Source organism: Carassius carassius, chromosome 41 (genome assembly GCF_963082965.1).
Source record: "Carassius carassius chromosome 41, fCarCar2.1, whole genome shotgun sequence".
Taxonomy (NCBI): domain Eukaryota; kingdom Metazoa; phylum Chordata; class Actinopteri; order Cypriniformes; family Cyprinidae; genus Carassius; species Carassius carassius.
In genome coordinates, this window is record NC_081795.1 from 25,489,777 (window position 1) to 25,516,174 (window position 26,398).

At 37.4% G+C, this 26,398-nt stretch overlaps 1 protein-coding gene across 3 annotated transcripts in view; it reads right to left on the reverse strand.

Annotated features, from left to right (window-relative positions):
• Positions 1-26,398, reverse strand: part of LOC132123063 (dedicator of cytokinesis protein 10-like) — a 130,689-nt gene that overhangs the window by 5,649 nt on the left and 98,642 nt on the right. For all 3 annotated transcript variants that reach the window (XM_059533585.1, XM_059533584.1, XM_059533586.1), the window contains exons 30-52: positions 24,684-24,780; positions 24,537-24,569; positions 22,982-23,160; positions 22,766-22,882; positions 21,402-21,519; positions 21,183-21,292; positions 20,918-21,032; positions 20,747-20,813; positions 20,591-20,638; positions 18,863-18,964; positions 17,325-17,437; positions 17,131-17,246; positions 16,135-16,272; positions 10,999-11,181; positions 9,654-9,764; positions 8,870-9,085; positions 8,047-8,104; positions 7,347-7,445; positions 6,792-6,898; positions 6,597-6,719; positions 6,401-6,514; positions 2,180-2,326; positions 1,897-2,107 (exon numbers count right to left, since the gene is read on the reverse strand). In XM_059533585.1, the coding sequence (XP_059389568.1) occupies positions 1,897-2,107; positions 2,180-2,326; positions 6,401-6,514; positions 6,597-6,719; positions 6,792-6,898; positions 7,347-7,445; positions 8,047-8,104; positions 8,870-9,085; positions 9,654-9,764; positions 10,999-11,181; positions 16,135-16,272; positions 17,131-17,246; positions 17,325-17,437; positions 18,863-18,964; positions 20,591-20,638; positions 20,747-20,813; positions 20,918-21,032; positions 21,183-21,292; positions 21,402-21,519; positions 22,766-22,882; positions 22,982-23,160; positions 24,537-24,569; positions 24,684-24,780 (2,722 nt within the window). The remainder of the gene's footprint in view (positions 1-1,896; positions 2,108-2,179; positions 2,327-6,400; positions 6,515-6,596; positions 6,720-6,791; positions 6,899-7,346; positions 7,446-8,046; positions 8,105-8,869; positions 9,086-9,653; positions 9,765-10,998; positions 11,182-16,134; positions 16,273-17,130; positions 17,247-17,324; positions 17,438-18,862; positions 18,965-20,590; positions 20,639-20,746; positions 20,814-20,917; positions 21,033-21,182; positions 21,293-21,401; positions 21,520-22,765; positions 22,883-22,981; positions 23,161-24,536; positions 24,570-24,683; positions 24,781-26,398) is intronic.

The following is a 26,398-nucleotide window of genomic DNA, read 5'->3' on the forward strand; positions in this document are numbered from 1 at the left end:
TTTCACAGTTTTGTCTTTTTTTCTGAGAATTCTGAGAAAAAGAATTCAGACTTGTGACAAACGTTATATAAACTCACAATTCTGACTATTGTCCTGGATACAATTATCATTTTTCTCAGAATTTCAAGAAAAAAAGACATGACACAAAGTCAGAAATTCAAGATGTAAATTCAGAATTGTGACAAACAGAGAACTGTGTTATTACATTACATTACATTTGCTTTTATCCAAAGCTACTTACAAATGAGGACAGTAGCAATCAAAAACAACAAAAGAGCAATGATATATAAGTGCTATAACAAGTCTCAGTTAGCTTAACACAGTACATGTAGCATGGGATTTTAAATAATACAATAAATAAAAAGAAAACCGATAGAATAGAAAAAAAAGAGCAAGCTAGTGTTAGAGGTATTAGAGTTTTATATAACTGTATAATAAATGAAAAGAAAATAGAATACAAAAAGATAAGAATGGTAGTTAGATTAGATTAGAATTTTTTTAAGAACAGAATTAGAATAGTGAGTGCTTAAGTTAGGTCAAATAAAGATGGAAGAGATGTGTTTTAAGACGGTACAAACACAAACTTCTGACTTTTCCCATACAATTCTGAGTTTATATCTCAGAACTGCAAGAAAAAAAGACAGAATTTTGAAAGTCAGTTTTTTGACATTTAAAGGCAGGGTAGGTAATACATGTATAAACAACTTTCTTCCAAATTTGTTTAAACTTTCTATATATATCAATGCATAATTAAAATGTAAGTACTCTGATAAAAAGAGTATAAAAATCGAGTGACTCTAGACCGTTTAATCTGTATTAAACACAGCTCATTATTTCCATTTCGGGACGAAACATAGGATTGGCTTAGGCGACTGTCACTCTCTCGCAACCATGGCAACCACCCTTTTGCCACACATGACCTGCCCACTTGCGCGTGCACGTTTGATTTGAGGAATTCAACAGGCACGGATCCTAGAAATACCAAGACAATGGCAGAGAAACAGCAAGCAAAATTCACAGTACCAGCCTATGCAGGTAGTGAAGGCAAACCAGGCAAAAGAAGACAATAACAGTACAAGAAAAGGCAATGAACAAAAAGTCTTTGGATAAACAAAGAAATAAAACGCGAGTTTATATCGGCGTGGCTTTCCAGCGATGGCGAGAACTGAGGGAACTCAAGGGGCTGAAAAGTGACTCCTTGGTGGCTTTATTTCTGCTGGACAGGTAAATCTTTCTTTTTGTATTTTGATCATACATATTTTTTTCATGAAGCATGTGTCATTAGCACACGTAGCTGCGTAATATAGCTAACATAACATTACTTAGCGAGCCGTAGTAGAGGCTTTGGAAGGAGCCCAGAAGGGAGGGGGTGGAGTAAATGGAAATAATGAGCTGTTTTAAAACAGTCGTGAGAGGTCTACAGTCACTCGATTTTTATACTTTCCTTTTCAGAGTACTTACATTTTAATTATGTATTGATATATAAATAAAGTTTAAACAGATTTGGAACAAAAGTTTTTTATACATTTTTTTACCTACCCTGCCTTTAAAGCCAGAATTGACTTTTTCCTCACAATTCTGACTTTTTATTTATTTTTTACAGAATGTTTTATTTCTACCACAGAATTAAAAACTAAAAAGACAATCTATTTCACAATTATGAGTCTGCATCTCGGATTTCTGACGTTTCATGTCATATTTCACACTTCTGTTTCTCAGAATCTAAAGTAAAAAAAAAAAAATTTAATTGAAGTATTGTGAAAAAGTGTCACAGTTAACTTTTTTTTTAAAGCTTTAGTAGATTACAGCACCTTTAATTTGTTTTCATCATAACAAAAAGTCTATAAAGGTGTTTTCATTTTGTTTCAGCTTAGATTGAATGTAAATTTGCCTCACTGGTCAGGATGGTTTTTCTTTTGCACTGCTCCTCCACGTCTCCATGTTTTTTTCCAGAAAGAGTGAAGGGCGTCTCAAAGACGAAGCGGTTGATGTTGTGATGGCGCTCAAAGTCGGTCTTCTTCTCCAGCTGTTCCTTCTCATTGAAATAAGGCACTACGTAGGTCACCTGGATGTAGGCGAATCTGGGGTCCAGTTCTTTGGGATTCACCTGCAAAAACCAACACTGTCATCCTAGTGACTATAAAAGAGATTCACAGTGATTCAGACCCGAGAGACACACCTTGTTGGAGTCTTGGATCATCTTGACGTTATCAGCTCCGAACTTGTCTGAGTAGAGTTTGAGGAGTCTTTGAGAAATCTCAGACAGTCCTGTGAGCTTGGGCTCCTTGTAGATAAACTCCTTACTCTCCTCTTCCTCAAAGAAGCCCTGGAGAACACATCACAGCACATGAACTACAGAAGTGTCTACAGAAGTGTACAGAAACATCTGTGCGGTTTCAGGTTGGACTGTCCACAGACTTCAGCCGGTTGCTCATCTGTCCTTTTTTAAAGATCTTTATTTTATACGTCATACAGTGGTACTGTATATAATAGATAAATAAATGTCAAAGTTATCTTAAAGTAAATATTATGCGATGTACATTTTATACTCAATATTTTCATATACAGCAATATTCAACAGTGGTGTTTCATTCCTGAAGGATTCTGTGTTTTTGAACAAATCATTCGAGCCAATGATTCATTCATAAAGACAGTTGTTAAACTTGTACTACATACTAGTATACTACTCTTACTATTTACTAGCGTATCTTGTGAGGTGTAAAAAGTACTCAAAAATTCCAGTACTCACTGAAAATTTTACTCAACTAAAAGTACAAGTATCTGGTCAAAATCATACTTGAGTAAAAGTAAAAAAGTACAACTTTTATATTGTACTCAAGAATTAAAAAAGTATAAGTACTTTTTTTTTCAAAACTGACACTTCAAAAACTATACACAGAGAGAATATGACAGTAACTCATGCAACCCCTGTTAATGAATCACTGTCTTCTTAAGTGAAACAATAGGCATAATAAGAAAAATACAAATACCAATATTTTAAACTTGACCTTCAGGTTCACTTTGTGTGGTTTCTGTAGTGCTCCTGTCCCCTTGCATTATATGGACTAAAAATCTTTGCTTGTGTTCATGTGAAGAAAGAAAGTGGGAAACATCTGGGTTGATAGAGGTTCAGTAAATGGTTTTGGGTGAACTATCCCTCTGAAGAGCAAGATGTGATGGAGAGGATAGAAATATATTCCAGACAGATTACAAGAATGTGTTGAATCAATGAGGATAAAACATACAATGTTAACGTTTTTAAAGGCCACTTTATTTGTGTTGTGTACTCAACGTCACTGTCTAAAAGGACAATTAATCTTTGAAATGTTTATTTGGGGCATTTAGAGTATTTTTCTTAGCAAATAATGATAAATAATTATTTGTGACTAATTAGATTAATTAATGAGAAAAGCATGTAATTAAGATTAAAGAAATATTCACTGACAGTCCTAATTCCTACTTAATGATTCATATAATGACATATTGTAAATCACTAAACATGAATTACTAATAATTTAGCATATGATGTTTATTTAAACACTTTTTTGGAGATTTGTAACATTTAATAAAGTCAATCCCGCAAAAATATTAATTGTATTTAAATTCTCATCACTTTGTACATTCAGCTAATATATGACATAGCTAATGGCTCTATCAAAACAGAACCAATAATGAATAAACCTTTTTGGGCGGGAAAATGCAACTTTGCTTCCTCACTACGCTTCTTCAGATTTGATGGTGAACTTTTGAAGCCAGACATTTACCTGATGAAATACATAACTGAAGTAGAAATGTGTGTGTGTGATGCATGAAAACAATGATCATTAGTTCTCACATCAGGCACACATTTGTGCTTCTGTTTACCATATTTAATGTGCATAAGATAAAATAAAAATATAATGTACTTTTCGAGATGAAATAAAATTGTAAGGAGTAAAAAGTACTGTTTTTTTCTTCGGAAATGTAATCAAGTAAAAGTACAAGTAGTCAGTTTAAATTGTAGTTGAGTAAAGTTCAAATCCCCCAAAATAATACTTAAGTACAGTAATCAAGTAAAATTACTCAAGTATTTTACACCTCTGTTTATAATGTAGAAACCGTAAGAGAAGTATACTAGTACACACTTCTGATATCAGGAAGCTTTATTCTTGAATGAAATCAGCCGTTTTGAACGAATTGATTGAATGACTGAATCAATGACTCACTTATAAAGACAGTGACTTGTCGCCACCTACTGGTGGCTTTTAGTTTCATATTCAAAGTACCATTTCATAGTTATGTATTCTGTATATTTTATATTAATCTCCAAACATTATTTGTGACCCTGGTCCACAAAACAAGTCTTAAGTCAGCAATAACCAAAATACATTGTTACAAGTTCAAAATTATACATTTTTCTTTTATGCCAAAAATCATTAGGATATTAAGTAAAGATCATGTTCCTTGAAGATATTTTTGCAAATTTCCTACTGTTAATACATAAAAACTACATTTTTTATTAGTAATATGCATTACTTAATTTAGACAACTTTAAAGACGATTTTCTCAGTATTTATATTATTATAATTTTTTTTTTCAGATTCCAGATTTTCAAGTTGTATCTGAGCCAAATATCATCCTATCCTAACAAACCAAAATACATTTGGTTACAAATACATATGCTTCAGACAGTTTTTTGGGTCCAGGGTCACATTTATGCAATTGTATTTGTAGTGTAAATGCATTCATGGCATCTCTGGGCTTACATAAATGTATGTATTTCTGAGAATTGTGTCTAGATTGGGTCTTATTCTAATTGCACATATTTAATAACTATATTAATTCTTTAATAAGGTTATAAAATTTGCCCTAAAGGTCAAAAACTGTCCCCGGAAATCAATTTAATGGGAAAAATATCCCATACTGAGAATTTTCTTTCTTTTTTTTTTGTCACTTGATTAGGATATATTTTCAGTTTTTATCCCTGCTTCACAAATCTTTCAAAGCATCTTCCCAAATGTGCGAGATTTCTGATTCATTAGCTGCTATGCATGACTATGCATAAGACTAACAAAGAACAGCGAATGGTAAAACGTTTTCTATTGAGTGTATTAGTGCTACAAACCAGTGTGTTTATGATTACAATAATATATTCAAATAAAATGATAAACACCATTTTGCAATATCAAGCAGTATCGCAGACTGTTTTTGTAGAAGTGAATGTCACTAGAGGCACATTCAAGATACAAACAGCCACAGCTGCTCTGTGTTAAAAATAATGTGGATCAAAAGCCCAATCATTAACACGAGTAAAAGCAACACGCTGTTACAATGACAAAGCACAATGAACTCAACTTTTGTAATGAAGGTATTTAGATTTAGTCTCTGTCTGAAACACACCTTATAAAAGCTCAAGATTAGATCAGCAGAGGAGAATGAGCATGTTCGGGATCAAACCATGTGAGACTCGTGTCACACACATTATTAACATGCAGTGAGAGTCTAGGAGTGTTAAACCATGAAAAGATGGTCACTTGAACCCAACTTACCACTGTTTGATATATACACAACACACAGGAGAGAACGGGAGAGAGTTTAAACACACTGATTTCTGAGATACGAGCCCAGGAGATCAGAAAAACATTTATTTACCTTCAATACTTGGAATAATAAAGCTTGAGTGAACTCATAATTGAATTTGAGTTTCCGTATCTTTGATCACATCAGTTTGTATTTATTTGCTACCTGATTTTATTTTTTCTATGACAGTTTTAAAGTGTGTTGAGGTTTAAAGTCCTTCATTAACCACGACTGATGTCCACTGACAAATTAAAAAATCTTTGCTATAGACAGACTCTAGCTACATGACTGATAACCTTAGTGGCGCTAAAATGATTTTCCAGAATCAGCAATGGAATAGAAAATTAGCATAGACTACTTCGACTAGATGGTGGGCCCTCAAAAGAGACCCAGCCATTATAATAAAGTCTTCAAATAAGAGGGCTAAAATAATGGCCCTTTTTTCCCCAAATTCTGGCAGTTTTTAACGTAAAAAGTGCAGCTTATAAGGAAATATTGTAAGATGAAAATGCAGTTCACAATTCTGTTAAAGGTATAGTTCACCCAAAAATGAAAAGTCTGTCATCATGTACTCCCCACCAACTGTTTGATTACCAGCAATCTTCAAAATATCTTCTTTAATGTTCATCATAAGAAAGCAACTCACACAGGGTTGGAACGACACGAGGGAGAGTAAATAATGACAGAATTTGGTTCAGATTTGGGTGAACTGTTTCTTTAAAGTCAACATGTGATAGCAGAGCTTTTGTGTGCAGAGAATAGTGCAGATTGAATCAGGACGGCAGAAACAGCAGTGAGTTAAGTAACAAGCGCAGACTTGTGAAGTGTTTGAGTGTCTCACCTGTCCATAGAAAGCCACACGGTAGTAGCGTCCAAACAGGCGTTTCTCAGAGTTCACCACCTCTGTCACCTTCAGGTACGAGCGGTGGATGTCGTAGTACAGCTCTGATAACCGCTACAGGACACACAGATACAGTTCACAAACACGTCCCTGGTGTTTTCCCATCAGCCCCATCACTGATAATCAGTGGAAGTACCTTGAAGTCCCGTCTCTTCTCGAAGACAGCTATGACAGGTTTGTTGATGTCTGCGATGAGCTCGTATCTCTCAGACTTCCAGAGGTAGTCCACACACATCTCCAGCTGCTCCACCAGTGTGTCCTGCAGGACAGAGAGCTCACTCAGCACATTACACACACTCGCTGCTCTGAGATGTGAGGGCTGATCCTGTACCTCTGTGTACGGGGTGTCCTGAGTGCCGGCGTCCTCCTTCATCGCTCCCTCTTCTCTCACATTAGGAGAGATGTTCATGAAGGCAGACCAGCCCATGCTGAATGAAGCTGCGGGTTCATGCAAAAACACAGAGAGTATGTTATTCATTCATTCATCTATGCATCTTATATCAGTTAGTTCATCTATTAACACATTAATCTTTGTATTTGAGTAAAACCAGACAAAAATTGTGAATAAGAAAATTATTTTTTGCAGTGTGACATTACCAACTGATTGTGCACCGAGGAGGTAAAGCTTAGCTTCTGGAAAAGGTCAAGTATGAAACTAAAATCTTCTACCTAGACATTTTAGGGAATCTGTTCCTTGCAAAATTTTCATTTGTTTCAGTTAGTGTGGCAAACCTTTCGGTAAGGCTGCTATGAAACGATATGTACTTTGAAAACAGTACTTGTAAAGTAGCTCTGTAATGATAAGAACTCAGTGTTTAGAGTAGACAGACTGGGACCCTGAGGGGGTGAAGAACACTCAGGACGGGGCAGAAGGAGATGCACTCACTTTCTCCATCTCGGGGAGTTAGTAAGGGGCTAGAGTTAATTACACAGGCTCCCTCTGTGCTCACACTTGGGATCCGACCCTTCTCAGACTTCCAGTAACCTGTGATAGCAGAGGGGCATCAGGTTTAACACAGGTTTAATCACAAGCTAGGACTGAGCAGTATGACGGGACGCACCGTGCAAGAGTCACTCAGTAGACAAACTGCTATGATAATGAAGTGATATGAAGCAGCATTTATACAATTTCCACAACCGTTAATTGAATTTTCAGTAAAAATAGCTATATTATGATATATACAGCTAACATTATATTCACTTAGCCATACTGTAATAATAATGTAGTTCACACTGCTCACCCCTATTTCAAACTTAGAGCGAAGGCAAGCGCTCCAGCCATGCATCTACTGTAATCATGCATCTACGCCAGCATGCACACACACAATCAGCTTGAATGCATCTAATGACAAGGCCTCAAAAACTCACAGCATAAGGAATAAAGCAAGAGGCAGGAAGGAGCTAGGAGCAATTTTCATTATGAAGTGCAGCACTGAAAAAACAACAACAACTGAGCAGCAATGATCAAACAGCATGTCAAACGAAAGCTCAGTGGAACGCCTATATGCAATGTTTGCGAAATACAATTGAAAGCACATTGATAGCAGGGATTGCTTAAATGCTGGTCACCACAAGCAGCTGCTCACCTCTCCTCCTCAGAGACTCTGCTATAAGTGCTGAGATGTGGATATAGCACATGGCCGCCTGAAGTGGACAGTTAAAAGTGTTTTCAAAACGTCTTTGTTAATGAACAAAAGGATTAGCAATATTTGACAAATTCAAATCTGAGGCACTGACATCTGCATGAATGAGGCTTTAAAGGAACAGTGTACCCAATGTAGCACTGCATCAGTGTCTCATCACTGGATGCTCTGCAGTGAATGGGTGCCATCAGAATGAGAGTCCAAACAGCTGATAAAAACATCACAATCATCCACAGCACTCCAGTCCATCAGTTAATCACCTGAGAAGCCAAAAGCTGCAACAAATCCATCAAGACGAAACCCTTCAACCCTTCGCTTCTGGTCAAAATATCCATAATCACACTACCTAGTAATAATTCATAATAATGCTCAAGTTCATCTCCTGTTGTCTCTCACAGCCAAATTCTCCCACATATTTGATAAGAGCTGTTTTGGCCTGTAAATGGTGTTTGATCTGATCAGATTTCTCTCTTGATTCAGACCAGATAGAGGAAGAGTTATTATGGACTCAAATTTTAGAGTTAAAACACCTTAATGATGTTTGTTTCTTATAAGCACACATCTTTTGTCTTCTCATGTCATTAACCGATGGACTGGAGTGCTGTGGATGATTGTGATGTTTTTATCAGCTGTTTGGACTCTCATTCTGACGGCACCCATTCACTGCAGAGCATGTCTTCTTCTAGCATCTTGTTTCGTGTTCCACAAGCTCATTCATGCATTAATCCAGCTAATCAAAAGATCCTCTGGATGAAGTCCTTCTGACCTCAGACAGGTCTCCGTTTCTAACGTGGATCTTGGCCATGCTCTCCAGCCAGGTGCGTCTGAGCTCAGGTGTGCTGGCGTAGGAGTTAGCGAGACTGTACTGCAGGTCCACCAACATCTCCGGGTCCTTCTCGTGCTCTTTCATTTGGGAGGTGGCCATCAGGACGGTGCGTATCCTCTTGGTCAGGTCCTTCACCTCAGCCGGGAACGTGGTGTTCTGGAACAAAGAAAATTATCTGTTGTTTGACCCTTGATAAAGCACAAGGTTGTCTTTCATTACTAAAATTGTCCTTGCTCTCAAATCATGTTTGCATGCATTTAACAATGGCTTCTTGAGGAGTTTTGCAATGTTTAATCTTCATTAACTTTAAAACGGGTGTTTCTAGCCATTCATCAGTACTGGGGCACAGGACCCCTGGCAAAAAAGTGTGCCCATACTTTAATATTGATATGGGTTTGGATATAAATAGATATAATAGACATCTTTATGTGCAGGACTGAGTTGTTCACAAGATGCACATGCAATAAAGAGCTGGTTGGTTGTAAACAAATGATGGAAGGCATTTGCAAGGTTTTGTCTACACCGACTTGCATATAACTATCCACCTCTTACTGTTTTCTGTCTTATAAAATACTATTTTAGCTGCAAACCATCAAGTGAATGAATCAAACTGAATCGAATACCATTTTAGCAACTAAGTTCATATTTTGATTTTGTGGTTTGAAATCTCTCACTATTTTTGCAATAACACAGACTTAGAGTGTGTTCTGTGCTGAAGTCTCACTTTGAGCGGCGTGTCTCCATTGGCGAAGTTGTTGATGATGGCCAGAGACTGCTGGAAGCGTGAACCACCGATACCTGAATCAGCGATCAGCTGACTTACAGATTTAATGACCTGCAGGAGAAGAAGAAACCCAAATCAGCTTCAATGTTTCTCACATTCACTCCTCAAACCAGCCAGTCATCACCCACACACAAGACACATAGTCCACTTTAGACATTCGACTAAGTGACTTTGTAACTCCATATATTAGTGACTATCTGCTTAATATCTGCTAACACTTTATTTTGATGGAAATTCTACTGACTCTGTAAGTACATGTCAACTTATTCTACCCTAACACTAACAGTCTAACACACTACTGAAGGTTAGTTTACATGTAGTTATACGGCAGTGTTTTAGTGCCATGTAAAATAATAAATAAATAAAAAATCTAAGATTGTGTGATTACAGTCATAATATTTTGCTAATTTGATACACTTGAAGATGTGACGTATTATTTCCAAGCATTTATACAGTCAATAAAACAGCTTATGAATAGTCGCATAACATTATTAACCTCAGAAAAAGAGCAATATTATAACTTATATGAATTAGTTGGAGCCAACTTCAGCTTTCAGAAGTATTTATTGCTGTTTAATATTAAATACAATGTGAAAAATTAAAGGTTGGACGTCAGAGATGTTTTTTCCAGAGTACTGTAAGTGGTGCTTCACATGAAATTTATTCATGCCATATACTTGACACACTGTAGCTATTATTAAAACTGTCACGGCGAAGGAGTACCAGATCTAGGGAAACTTTTAATGAAAAAAAAAAACACTCAGGAATGCACAGGAAGACCTGTATTAACTAAGACAAAACAGCTGAACACTAACACCAGAACCAAGAGGGACCCAAATCTGAGAGAATAAATGAGACTTAACGAGCAAACACAAGTTAATCAGTAACCATTAAAAACAAACAGGCAGGAAACCGAGGAGAACTGAACTAATTTAAAGATAGAAAGCGGCTGATGAAACTAAGAACAGAAAAGACCAAGATAAAAACAAACAGAAAAAGTGACAATACTACAGTGTACTATTCTCAAAATGACACAACTTCATGCTCAAAACACTATGACTTTATTCTAAAAATATTACAACTTCAATCTTGTATTGCTATGAATTTGTTCTTGTAATTTTGATTTGTAATTTAAAATGCTGTTGTAAATCACAAATGAATGAGAGTCAGTTGACATGTAGCTGCAAAGTCACTCATAGTTCGTAGAATGTCTAAAGTGGACTATCAAAATAAAGTGTAACCCAAAAACAGACACCCACACTTGAGAGGAGCAGAGTGACCTGACCTGCAGGTGTGAGCGGACGATGCATTTGCCCTCCGTGAACTCAAAGTTCATCCTCATGAGGAAGTAGAGCAGCGCCGAGGCTTCGGTCTGAGTGGAGCTGGAGCGATGGTTACAGCACTTCAGGATCTCGTAACACAGACTGCCACACAGATCTGCATCACCCTGGAAAAACGTGGACAGGAACTGAAGAGGAAGAGTGTGAGAGTCAGAGATCTACTGACTTTAGTTTCAGTGTTGCTGCTTTTTAATGAACCATCCAAAATAATTATGGTTATATTTCAACTTTGAATGAAAAAGGGTTTGTACACAGTGTCCCAAATTTAGTTTTTGCCAGACATGCCAATGTTCAATTGCCAAGATAATTGGTATTTTGCATTGTCCTTATGACAATAGGGTTATTTCGATGTTTTACTTGTGACAACAAGAGAAGATCAACATGACCATCAGATGTTATTTGCTCTGATAAACTCCACCTGTCATAAAACATGCAATTAAACAGTAATTTTGTTCCTCTTATTGTTGGTGTGGTGGCTTAATTCAAGTTCTATTTCATTTATGTGTCTCCACAAAAACATTCTGGAAAAAAATGCTTTCTAGCATCCCTGTTAAACTTCCAGAGTTTCCCCACTGAAGTAAAGTTTTTAAAAATGCACAATTTATGCCTGGTATGTTCTTGGGTAGGTTTTGGTCTACTAAAGGGGTTTAAAAAGATCAGGTGACACACCACAGGTGAACCCAATAATTACAAATAGAAATATAACTGCATGCAGCAATTAAGTAATTAAAGCCATTTTAAGATGATTTTAGTCAAAATGGCTGAAAAACTGTGAATACAATCACTAGTAATAGATTAAAGGTTTATCACTTTTGACCAATAGGTGGCGCTATTATCAAATTGATGTGGTGTGTTCAGTGTGAGATGACAATGGTACATTCAAAGTTTGGTGTTAATATCAGGCGGGAAGAAAGCCGACCGGAAGTTGAAGTCGGCCGCGTGCTGCCATCTTGTAGCAGAACTTCACTTGCGTTAGCATCCCATTGACTACCATTCATTTGGGCGTCACTTTGACAGTGAATAACTTTACATCTGAGGCGTTTAAAGACTCCATTTGTCCATTATTTATTTCTAAAGATACACAACAATGTATAAAGGGCTCCATTACCTTCTATGTTACATTATGGCCCCGTAGAAACAGTTTTTGTAAAAATAGGCTAACGATTGCGTCATAACCACTCGACTCTCTGTCGCACAGTAGAGAAATTACCGTACAGACAGGGGGAGAAGCTCGCAGGCAATCGGGGAGACGTCAAGAGAGAAGCCCATAGATACAAGCCCTGGCGTTACATTTTAAAATACTATACAAAATAATTAATCAGAATACTTACTCCTGCTCACTCACGCCAAAGAACTTCAGCAGCTGATTTCAACATTCCTTCCAAGTTACAAACTAGTCTCAAGTTAAATCCCAAGTCCTCAAAGAGTTAAAGTTAAAAAGATAATTAAGTGACTAATTAAATGATGATTTAATTGAGCAGAAATATGGCAGGACTTTTACTCTTTGGCCCCTGGACTTCCCACCTCTGCACAGCATATATAAAACATCAGTCTTGTGATTTTTGGCCAAGCCATTCAGAAGTTATAAGCAAAAATATACATTTTTCATATCTTCTGACCACTAGGTGGCACTGTGCCGAAACTGTGCAGGTAGCCTCAGGTAGAGCTGAAGATCTTTGCCCGAACCCGACGGGACCCGATAGGACCCGACGGGTTCGGTCGGGTTCGGTCTTAATTTATATCATCTTACGCGGGCTCGGGTCGGGCTCGGGCTTGCGCTCCGGTTTGCGAGGTAAACGAACGGTCATGTGATGTGTTTCGATTAGCGTGAGAAAGATGCGCAAATGGATGCTGAGTAGGTGTAACGTGGGCTTGCCTCTTGTGATTACGTTTTGGTTGCACCAGCAACTAAAGCAAAGTCTGAGGTGTGGAAAAGTTTTGACCGTGTTTATAATGAGAATAATGAGTGAATAATGACGCACCATCAGTGAGCACAGGAACAAGCTGAAACCATCTACAGTGGATTCATTTCGAATTGAATTGGTTTTTCAAATGATAACTAAATATTCATTGAGTCTTAAATGCATAATGTGGACAGAGTATATACGCTAATGTTGGCATTATTCTTTTATTAAATGTCAGCTGCTATGGCGAAGCAAATCCGGCAGAGCCTTTATCTTAATTTCGTTATTGCCAAATACCCATCTTAATTTAAATTATATCTTAATTTAATTTGTTAAAAAAGACTCGTTTTATTGGTGCGTTGATCTATTTTATTGGCTAAATGAGCCTATGTCTATTCAGAGTGCTGAGATGTTAAGATGTCACAGAGGACTTATTTTATTTCTTTATTCCAACTTCCAAGTGGTCTAGTCTACGTTAGTTATGAATAAATTATGTTAAAACATGTATAAATGACTCATTCTTGACACAAGAAAAAAGAGCTGTGTGTGTGCACACATTTGAATAATGTCGGGCTGTAAACGGGTTCAGGCTTTTAAAAAGCTGTCAATCAAAATGTACTCGTCGGGCTCGGGCCGAAAACTGTCGGGCTCGGGTCCTGTCGGGCCTAACTTTTAAGGCCCGATTACAGCTCTAGCCTCAGGTCATAGTTATCATAAAACACACCAAGTTTGGTTTGTATATGCTAAAGCAGGGTTTAGGATCCCTGTGCTAAAGCATTGCAGAGATTAAGCTCACGTCCAATTTGGTGTGCTCTTCATTTAATTTGTTTGAGCGTTTTTTCGAGAACAGTTTGATTAATCAACTTGAATTCCAGAACTTTTTGCCAGAATGGTTTTTAGTTTTTTAATTTTGGTGGAAATCAGACAAACCGTCTAGGATGAGTTTAAAAAAAGTAGGGTTTTTTGTATCATTTGAAAATTGGGAAAAATCTTGACTGTTGATGACTGCTTCTTGAACCAGTAGCCTGCAATGCGTCTGTGGCTCAATGAATGTTTCTATAAAGTTGGGCAGTTTAAACGTTGCTAGGACAGTCTGGTGCTTCTGACTCACAGCCTGTAAATACATTACTTATATTTAAATAATTTGCCAATGATGATTCAGTGTAGAGTAGGCTTGTTTGTTGTTTCTCAGATCATAAATGCAGACATGGTTTTATGTTTACGCAGCGTGATATGCAATGCAATGCGTAAAAAGACAGTATAAGTCATTATAATCAGTAATTATGTCCTGGATGCAACAAATGCCTCGTTTGCAGTGTTTGGAATAACGGCGTTTAAAAGAACGGCGTTAGGTAACGACGTTATTTTTTCAGTAACGGGGTAATCTAACTAATTACTTTTTCCGTCGTTACAACGCCGTTAACGTTACTGAACGTTAAATGCGGTGCGTTACTATGCATGGATTTAATATGCAATCCGAACGCACCCCTGGCTCACACAGCGAGTGAGCAGGTGGGTTAAAAACGAGATAAGCGATTATGATTGGCTAAGGCAGAGTCATGTGTTTCATGGTAGCCAATCAGAGCCAGTGTTTTTACACACACGCGCCAGCGGCGCCAAACACACACAGTCACACACACACACGCAACAGCTACACAGATTCGCAGCAGCAGGAGAAATGGCGAGTCAGGAGCAATCCGATGAAAAGTTGGCATTTTCAAGGTGGAAATATAAGCACTACTTCAAATTCATTGTAGTCAAAGGCAAGAACGCGCATGTAATGTGTGCATGTAATGTGATACACACGCATCTACAAAGCTAGTGGCCAAAAACACTTTTCTTACAAAGAGTGCAGGATAAAACTCTTGCTGTCTGTTGATGTGCAATAAATCTCGAAAGTTATGTACGAACACCTGTCTGTTCTACTTATTTCAACTGACTTGTGAAAACTGCTAAAAAAAAAAAAATTCTTTGACATATACCAACTTTTTTTTCTTTTTTTTTTTACAGTAACGCAAATAGTTATTTTCCCTGGTAACGAGTTACTTTTATTATAGAGTAATTCAGTAACTAACTCAGTTACATTTTGGAACAAGTAGTGAGTAACTATAACTAATTACTTTTTTAAAGTAACGTTCCCAACACTGCTCGTTTGTAATGGGTTTTATTGGTTTTGTCTCATAGTGATGTCTGGATCGCGAACAAATCTTCTTAGTGAACTGTTCACCAAATTCACCAAATTGAACTAAATCATTTGAAACGGTTCACGTCTCCAGTACGCAGTAATCCACAAATTACTTAAGTTATTCGGTTTATAAACATGCCCTATTTAGTCATAAACACTCCCTCTACATTGACTGAACTGCTAAAAGAGAACCGATGATGGGACGTGCACGAACAGAGCAGCTGGACTGAGTCTCGTGCTGTGGCCTGGGAGATGGCATACCATGATAAGGGGCGTAACATTTCTGTCACACGCTTGAGGCATTCAGCCAATCACAACACACTGGATAGCTGGCCAATCAGAGCACAAGTAAATTAAGGTATCAATATCTTAAAAAATAAGCAGTATTCTCTGCTCTGAAATGCTGGGGGTGTGTCCGCTGTCGCACTGAAACCATGCCCACTAACGTGGGGAAGCTGCCACTGGTGGGAAGAACAAGGAAGTGACTAAAACATCAATTAATCGACTGGCCACTAGAGACTGGCTCCAAAGGGGAGTCAATCCCATAGACTGCCCATGTTAAAATGCCCAACTTAACAGAAGAAATAAACTTTTAAATGGTTACAGCCTGGTACAAGCCTGGTAGAGCATATTTTGTCCTTCATGAGAACTGTGAGGGGGTGAACTTTTTTATAACTCATCCATTTGAATTGTATTAAGCCTTAAAGTTCTGCATAATTAAGGGCGTGGCCACTTGAGTGACAGGTGGATTGCTGCTGACACTGCCGTCGAGGAAAGTGGGTGTGGTTTCAGCAACCAGTTCCCACCTTTTTGCCCATTTTCGTTTATCCGTGAGTGACACGCGGTGGCATGTTGCCAAGATGGTGACAGCCGGCTCCGCCCACTTTGAGCTTCAAAAACGCTCTTCAGAAAACTACGGGTGACGTCACGGACACTACGTCCATGTTTTATACAGTCTGTGTTTGAAGACATATGAAGAGAAAGAGTGAAACCTTGTGAATGAAGAGGCGCAGGGCGGTAAAGACGTGTCTGAGGGTGCTGGTGGACTGGTTGATCTGGAAGAACAGCAGGTACGTGTCAAACACTTTTTTCATCAAAGAGTTTTGCCCGTCATCATGCTGCAACCATTTCTGCAGAAGAAGAGAAGACAGCAGGAGTTAGTCATCTTAAAGAAAACACACCATGTGTCCACTAGATGTCAACATAACCTCCTTACGATCAGAATCAAGTTCTGATTGTAAACACTGCAGTGATTTTTGTCCTATTTTTCTCAAATAGGACAGTGATCAGATATTTTAATGGCATAATTGATTGATATATACATTTATATTAAACTCAATATTGGCTTATGTAGTTAAACGTGATCTTGTGTTATTTCTTTAAAACGGTAAGCAGTGAAGGAGTTTTGTTTAGAGATATTACTTATATTTAAAATACGTTTGTCCAACCAAAGTCAGTACTTTCAAAATTTACACACACATAAGATGTTTTGGCTCAAACAGAGAGATTTGAACATTATACACTCTACCGGTCAAAAGTTTGGGATCAAACCGATTATTAATGTTTTTTTACTGGAGTTTCTTCTGCTCATCGAGGCTGTATTTATTTGATCAAAAATACAGGAAAATGTAATACTATGAAATATTATTATGATATAAATAACGTTTTTCTGTTTTAATATACCTTAATATCTAATTTATTTCTGTGATGTGCCGCTGTATTTTCAGTATCATTACTCTTCAGTGTCACATGATCTTCAGAAGTCATTCTAATAGGCTGATTTATTATTACTATTGAAACTGTTTTGCTGCTTAATATTTTTTTTTGGAACCTGTGATTCCTTTTTAAGGATTCTTTGATGAATAAAAAGTTAAAAAGACGAGCATTTATTTAAAATCCATTCAAAAAAGGTCAGTACATTTTCTTTTTTTTCTTGTTGATGTTTATGTTAAGAGCATATACTGCGATATATTTCCACATCATATTACCTTGTGATGATGAACAAACAGATCCAGAATATCCAACACGGTCAGAGAGACTTCAGTAGAAAGATTGGCTTCAATATCTGTAGGGCTGACGTTTTCTCCTTCAGACGCATTTCCATCTAACACACACACACACTACAGTTATGATACACATACTTTGACTCAGTTCAGTGATTGTCATTGGTGAGTGTGTTTACTCGTGGTCTCCATCATGTGCAGTAGTTTGGGGTTGGTGAGGGCGTTCTTCCCCCTGATGATGGGCATGGTCTGTGAGCGGGCGTGTCTGTGCCCGTCCTGAGAAGAGAGCATCCTGGAAACAGCAGTGGATTCATCAGTTAGCAATAACATAATCCAGAGATGTCTTGACAATAACAGAGAAAACTGTTCAATCCTCCTATTTCTCCACTCTCTTGGCTGGTAGTTTAATGCTTTACAGACTGTCAACAGTATTTTGGATCTTAGTAAACTGTGAATGCGTGTGCACTAGGTTTTAGCTACAAAAATAAACACTTAATAGTCTATTATTTTCTTTGTAACAACAGAGACATATAACAGGGTTTATGCATATGAAGGTAAATTTAAGACTTTTTAAGTCCTCTTTAAAATACTACATTTACTCGAGAAGCAAAATTACCGAAGATATTAAGTATTTTATTATGAGTTTGTGATTAAAAGAAGAATAAATATCTACCAAAGGGCTCAGAAAAACCTACTTGATTAAGAACTGGTTTTAATGCCTCATTGACATTCATTTATTCTTGTTTTATACATACACTTTAAACAGAAAACGAGACTTCATAACTTCAGTTTGAATCTCAAGTAAAATTATCTTTGTTTAAATATGATTAGATATTTATATTGGAAAACAAGACAACAATACTCAGGAAGACCCCTTTTTTGCAGTGCATGGAACATTTAATACTTTATGACTTTATGAATTGAAGATATTTTAAGGCCTTAATCTGTAAAAGATTTTAAAGACCTTTTGAAGAGCTGCAGAAAGCCTGTAGGTGAATGAGACGGGCTTAATGGATACAGACATAAATGGTTCCCACACTATGGATGTAATATGATGAACTATGATTTGTCCACATCACAGACCCACTTTATACAAAGTGTCTTTCAGTACAATGTGCTAATATTTAAATGGATCACTTGATACAATGCACTCACTGTGTACATACACATTTTTACATTTTAAAATACCTGCATACAATTCATTTCCATAGTTGTTACACTATTATTACACTGTTGACCCTACTTCTACCCTTTAATACACTTGTAAACCTAACTAGACCACTAAACCTGTCTCTAAATTCGATAGCAGCAAAAGTGTTCTGCAATACAGCGTAAACACCATAAGTACAGTATACCAGACAATTAATGTGTTAAAGACACCTGATATAAACTGGGACAAATGCTTTTGTGAGTGTGTGAGTGTGTTTTAGAACATTATACTCAGGGTTAAAATCACTTAGCTAAGAAATGCATTTATTGCAATAATTAATTTTAGGCATTACACATTTTGTGCTATACACTCTTAGAAATAAAGCTTCCAAAAGGGGGTTTTGGCAGACACAGAACAACCATTTGGGATTCCTGTGAACATTTTAATACCATTTTCCAATATAAAGACCCTTTTGTGCAATGCAAAGTTTCCACTGATTCACAGAAGCTTTATTTTTAGGAGTGAAAGTGGTTTTGGGAGCTCTGTGTGGACCTGTTAGGTGTTTACCATTGGGGTAGGAGCCCTGAAGACTGGCCGGACACGTTAGACCCCTTCAGGGTGCCATTGTTCTGTGTGGCCTGAGCCAGCTTAACAGCGGCCGCTAGCTTCCTGCGCACACAACGAGCCAATTAGAGCAGGGTTAACGCCAACCTTCATCCTCACAGCCATTACAGACAGGAAAATGAAAGCCAAGCTTCTAAGGGAGCGTTTCAGAGCAGGATAAGGATTGTGATACTAAATGTCAAATGTTAGATGCTGGTGGTGTCATCTTTAGAGATTGTTATGTATGGAAGCCAGACAGAGGAAAACATGAAAGTGGGAAGCGAGAGCGTAATGAGGGAGAGATGTAAGATTAAACACGTGTCTGAATACAAAGACAACACACGGTGTGGGAATAAAACAGGAGTTCATTTATGACACTACAGGCTGCTAGTTAGTCATATGCTACTCCAGTCATTTTATATTACTACTAGCACTCTATAGTACTCCAGATTTAGTTTCATGTGATTTCAGTAAACGAGGCTTTGTAATGTGTATCCCATGTGAATCAATGGTTTTTAGCTGATCTCAGATCAGTTGTATAAATTTGAGGATGCTTTTGATCATAAATTTGTACAGTTTAATTAAAATGAGCAATAGTAGTTAACAGTCTCTTATTAGCCAAGCCCTCCATAAAACAGACAAAACGAGCCCTGCAACTTCAACTACAGTAGCAAATATCATACAGACACTTCATTTTTAATGGTATTTGATGATTTGTTAATTGCATTTCATAGATAGTTTGACTCCTAACCCTAGGGTTGTGGGTTCGAAACTCGGGCTGGCAATAACACGACTGAGGTGCCCTCAAGCAAGGCAGTGAACCCCAAACTACCCCCCAGGCGCCGCAGCATAAATGATGAACACTGCTCTGTGTGTGTGTTCACTGCTCTGTGTGTGTGTGTGTGTGTGTGCACTTTGGATGGGTTAAATGTAGAGCATGAATTATGAGTATAAGTCACCATACTTGGCTGAATGTCACTTCACTTTAAAATTGTGTATGCTTATAGATAATAGGCCTTGTGTTCTGTAAACAAAAAATATTTTGTTCTGATATTTTTTAGGTAAACATGACTATTTATGTTGTGACAACTTGTGATATTAAGTTATTTTAAGTTGGGTGGACTTTAGTCCCTGTTTGTTAAGTTTACTCAAAAAAGCGCTTGCGATAAGTTGCCTTATTTTTTTAAGTTGACGCAACTTTTTTTTTTTTTTTTTTTTTACAGTGCTTCACTTTCAATAAAGTCTTTGCAATTGGTTTGTAAAAGATGTTTTTATGCATGTTTTTGTTGCAATTACACATCCATGTGGCGTTTTGAGAGCTTCAGAACAGGGAATCATTCTGCAAAGCCATTGGATCAATTGATTTAAAGTTTCGAAATAGTTTGTTTCTCCCATCCGTACTGTGAATCAAGCCAGTTGAATCCATTTTGCTTCAGTCACATTACAGGATTAATAACATCTCACACTGCATTTTTATATTTCTGCTGTATTTCTTGATATAAGCTTTCAGAATAATTCAGTGAAAATATGGGCATGTTTGTGTATTCTCTAACATTCCTTCTCTCTCTCCCTCTTTTGAACACATACAATCTGGGTCAGAAAGAAGAGAAAAGAAAAGAAATAACGACCCTTACATTCTTCCAGACGTACTGGAGCACAGATAAAACACAGCTAACCAAGGGGCGATCTTACCTGGCAATGTGACGCTTTCCAAGGAACCGGAAGTGTTGGAGACATAGTCTGTTCAAAAGAGAAACACGCCAAATAATGAAAACACACAAGGATTTGATTCCTTTTCTTTCTCTTTTATTCCTCCATTTATTGGTCTTTATGAAAAGAGTCACTCACTCCAGGATATTGAAGAAATCGTTGATCTCCTGGTGAATGGCTCGATGCCAGTATGAAACCAGCACCTCTGCAACACGGAGAGCAACAGTATATGAACCGTTACAGGCCATATGACATTTGAATATGTGCAATAACCGTTTTCTTTTAAGGTTCAGTGATTTAAAGTCTCACCATCTGAAATAGTCTTCATGATGTGAAGGAAACATATGAGCAGACTTCTGGTCTCCGCTTGATCCAGTTTATCAAAGCGTGCACCAAACCCAATGAGAGACTGTGGCCTGGCAAACTGAGAACAGTTATCGCAATTATTCTCTTGATCTATGAGAAAAAATATGCATTCATTCTGTTTGTCTGCTTTTGTAGTGAGTTTATCGTTTTGTGCATGTGTTATTATGTTGGCTCTGTCTTTCAGTCAGTCAGAAATTCATGTACTTACCTTTTCACATGCATCCGTCTTCTCACCATTGCTGGGGTTCGATTCGATGCTGATGAGAGAGCCTCTGGAGTCTGCATTGTTAGCTGTTGATACGGCCAATGACGAAAAGGCTGGGGGAAAAGCAAACCAATATAAAAACAGCTGTTGTGATATATTCTAAATGTTCTGAAAGCATGATATAGATTTGTGTGAGGAATAGACCCACCAACACCTCTATACCTGCAATGGAGTTGAGCACTTCCTTGGAGAAGGATGCATCCATCGAGTTCCCATGGTGTAAAACATGGGTCACCTGACCTGCTACACCTACTCCGACACTGAGATCATCTCTGGAACCCTGTGGAGGAAATCTTATTACTTATTGTATGGAATGGGAGAGAATTAAAAAATAATGAAGTTGTTTTTTTTTTTTACTTGGGGTTGAGAAATATGTATATTTATGGATAAATATTGGATATGGATATATGTGCATTTTTTTTGCCCCAAAATAGCTTTAATGTACAAGGTTTATAAAGTATCTTGTTTGATCACAGTTTGAAATCGATTCCTGCTTCTTTCCTCACTTCACTGTTATCCAGCACAGCCAGTGGAAGGAGTCGCCACCAACGGACTGCTCACCCCACAACACAGAATGTAGCTCAACTCAAATAGTCTATGAGACCCAGTGGTCCTAGTTTGGAAAAAAGTACTCTTTCTGGGGGTTTTGTGTGGAATTCCATTGCTTTAATGAGGTAACCAATGATGATCCCTGGACCAAACCGCTGCCTTCTGATGGTTAATGTCCCTTGGCTTCCAAAGAATGCCTTCACCACCTGCCAGGGGCTCTGACAGTGACCTTTGGTTAATGTAATCGACTTTAAAGTGTCTCTGATCGTCTTTGCCAGGCCATATGTCGTTCTAGACAGCACCTTCACCCAAAGAAGTTCAGGAAACAATGTTCCTTGGCAATATGTCTGGAACAGATGGCGTAGCAACTGATCCTGAGACGAATGCAACAATGAAGAGGTGACGTGCCTCGTACCATTTCTGAAGTACACAGCTTCAGGGTTTGGCCTCATATTACGTGCATTTTATATGGGACTTTGCTTCCATCACTAGAGATCTTCATCACACTGGAACTCCCTGTCCTCCAATGAGTGTGAACAGGGTTTGGGTTGGCAGTAATACAAGCACTATCTCCCCTTCCTTCAGCTCTTACACCCCTTCCTTTAATAGTTAAGAAGGAAGCTGGGATCAAGTTAAAAAATATATTATTCTTAAAAGTAATGCTGGTGGTTTCAGAATGGGTTGTGGGTATATGGGGTGGTCTGGATGATTCTAAAATGTTGCTCCAGTTTGCTTTGCATTCATTGTGGAAGGGCCTTTACATTGCTCTCAGGAATACTTTATTCAAACTGAACAATTGCGGAATTGTGCGGTCAAATATGTTTACAATCTAAATTAAAATTAATAATAAATATTATAAATATTATAATAAAAAATTGCAACTTCAGATCTTGTTCAACTGATGTGAGCTCTTGACAATAATATAACAGCAATGCTGTTTCACTTCATTTGATAAATGACACCCTGAGCATGTTTACCTGGTCACTGGCCGTCAGGCCGATTGGAAACAGATCTCGGAGGAAAAAGCGAGGCATGTTGTCAAGGATCAGACCATAAAGAGGCAGGTACAGAGAGGCTATCCGTGCCTGTTTCTCCTACACACACACAAAGTAAAATCAGTTTACAATTTACAGACATAAATGGTGCACAACAAGTATATTTTTAGTTTAATTGCGATCATTGTCAAAATTCACCTTTACTGCATAACGGGAGTCCAATGAATGTTTAGCCATGAGGTTCTTCAGGCAGGCCAGGGCGAGGTGTCTCAGGTCTTGCTCATCTTGCAAAGCGAGCCCAAGCTCTTTCAACAGCAGTCCTGTGAGAAAATGTTTCCTGCAGAACTCTTCCGTCAAACTATACTCTGGAATGTCCACTGAGAGGTAAAAGAGAGAAAGAAACCGCATAAATGTTATGACTGTCCGCTTCTTGATACTCAAGTAAGTTGGTAAAAGGTAAATGAGTATTTTGGGGAACTTCTCCTTTTACTTCTTTAAAATTTAAAGCATATCTTAATTTGTAATTCACCGAAGGTTAGCAGTGGAGCATAAGTTACTATGGTGATGGACACTGGTTAAAGCTAACCAACTTTCTTCCCGCTTTAAAACTCAGGGTTGGTGCAAACCAATGGATGGGCGAGACTAGCGGTCTAAACCAAACAGCTGCTGATATTCAACATTGGAAATATTAGTCGACTAGGTGAAATGTAGTAATTTTAATGTTACATTTAAAATATATATACTTTTCTGAAGTGAGAAACAAAAGAATTTCCTTTCACCTCAGACCTTGCGTGAATGTGTTTTCTTCACTGCGAGCTCAAAGAAATGTCAGCTTGGGAGACGAGTGGAGCGTGTGAGCGTATGATTATTGGTTTAAAGTGGGAAACTATAAATGAAAGGGAACTGACTTTTTGACATTCTTTCATGTTTTCACTGTATAATGCCTAATAAAATAGTGTTTATCAACGCAGTGCTGCTTTGATTACAGCAGTATTTCTGCTTGTCCAAAAGCAACACCTACTGACTTGGATTTTTGCACATTTTAACCATTTGATGGTAAACAAGATCAATTCAGAAAATAAGGTATCTAGAATTATTTGACACTTTGATTCATAACTCAAATATTTCAAATTAATCACATTTAAACAACTTTTTGACTGTATTCTGAGGGTTTCTTATTTTTTAAACTAGTTGACTACAAAATTTCTATGTAAATGGCAGTGAAATTAGTCATAGCACACATCCCTAGTCCAAACTAATTTAAAAATGATCTAAACTGGCCTTGTGGTACAGGAACCAGGTGGTGTGGAGACAGCATCATGCAAAAGCAACCAAATTTTAAGCAACCAATAGCCTACCATTCTAGAAATGCACTTTTAAAGTGTGACAATGCATTTATTTTGTGAGTGAACATGTTTGATAATAGGGGGTTTATTGATATAAAATAAGTATTTGACTTGTCTGGTAATCTCATCATGGCAGTACAGTGGCTACGGACATGACTGGATTATGACTGTACTATAAAGGAATATTTCACCCAAAATTTTAAATGTTAAACTGCAGAGAGGATATAAAGTTAGTCTAAAATTAATCCATCCAACTCCAGTGGTTTAAACCAAGTTCCAGCATTTACTTATAGGGAATGCAGAAAATTGGCATTGACCCATTTGATATCCACTGACACAGCTTTGAGGAAGTGGTCAAACTTTTACAAAGAAGAAAGTAAACTTCAATAAAAACACATAATAGTTACCCTGAGCACTTTGGGTTTCTGGTGATGCCATGTCTGACAGAGAGAGAAATGAGACAGAGATAATATCAGTGATGGATGCTAATAGGACGTAAGCATGAAGTTTTGTGCATGAGACACACAGAGGTGGAGTTGGTGGTGCTCTCTGACCTGTGATTCGTGCAGACGGGATGGGAAGACTCAGAGGAACATAGTGCTCATAGTTACACACTTCCCTTATGAACTCAAACTTTAGCTCACACAGCATCTGGAAAAGTAACATTTGCAACCAAAACACGTTATGCACACACAAAGTGGTTCTTTAGTGATCATCTTTGGAACAGAGAACTTCATGAACAGAGACAGCCAAGGAATTAAACAGCCAGACAAAACACACAGAAATGATACATAAATACATGTCAGTCATTACATAGCAAAAGTTCTTCATAACTACACAGCAAAAAAAATTAACTCTGCTGGGAGTACATGTGAGACCACACTCAAGAGTGTGAAAGTGTTAAAATAGGAGTGTTAAATTAACACTGAGGCAGAGTTAAAGTTAATGAGATAATTAAGTGATTAATTGAGTGATGATTGACCATTATTGACAAGACCTGATGTTAACATGCAGAATCAACAAAGATGAAAATCACTATTTTAATGGTATCACCATTATAGTGGTCAATGTTTGCTTTAGTTGGGCTCTTGACCCCTAAAGTGTTAAAGTCAGATTTTAATTGGCTGTTATAACGGAGTTTTAAAACTGATGGACAAGCAAAGACTATTGTTATTCTTGAATTACTGACTTAAAGTTACATTGTTGATTATCGCAGCCCTTTGATTGTTCAACAAAGTATTTCCAGCATTTTAAATACAATATGAGGAATTTCTTGAAGTTGTTTGTTCAAAAATCTTTCAAAAGAGTCTTTCAGTTATACATGCAAACATCAAGAATCAACCTGTCAATCTCAACAATGGTGAAAATCCAAAAAGCATGTTGCAGTGCATTCTGGGTGCCACCTATCAAAGTTCATCCATGGATCCCATGATGCATTGCGGCATGAATAAATTATTAGCTGAATTGTTTCAGTAATTTCCTTTATTCTTACTATTCAATTTTTGTTTTTTATGTTTCTTTTAGTAGTTTGTTCTCTAATGTTTAGAGTTGTTCTGTTTTTCTGAATATGCTGTTTGTCACCGTTGTTGAGATTCCTACACTAATTTTTGATGTATGTGTGTGCCTAAAGCAAGCTTTTTTTATTATCAGAGCAACTTTCAAGAAATCCTTTTAATTAGTGGGTACTGTACAATAACAGGGTTGTTATAATCAATGAGGTCAATCAAATATGTTTAGGCTTTAATTGAGTTTGGTGATTCAGGTCAAATGCCCATGTTTTTATTTTTTTTCTTGTCTGTTTGTTACAATTCAGTTGTAACAGCCAAACCAAATCTGACTTTAACACTTTAAGGCTCAAGAGCCCAACTAAAGCAAACACTGACCACTATAATGGTGATACCATTAAAATAGTGATTTTCGTCTTTGTTGATTCTGCATGTTAACATCAGGTCTCGTCAATAATGGTCAATCATCCCTAAATTAATCACTTAATTACCTCATTAACTTTAACTCAGCCTCAGTGTTAATTTAACACTCCTATTTTAACACTTTCTCATATGTCTCACATGTACTCCCAGCAGAGTTCATTTCACTCAGATTTTTTTGCTGTGTAGGATCTTTTAATGTGTGTGTCCTTGTTTTAATGCTGAGGCCGTAATCACACTAGACTTTGAGCAAGCACAATATCTTCTTACACTAGAACAAACAGCTCACACAGCTTTCACAAACCTGTAGCTATAAAGAGATAGAGAAAGAGATTGTTATTCAT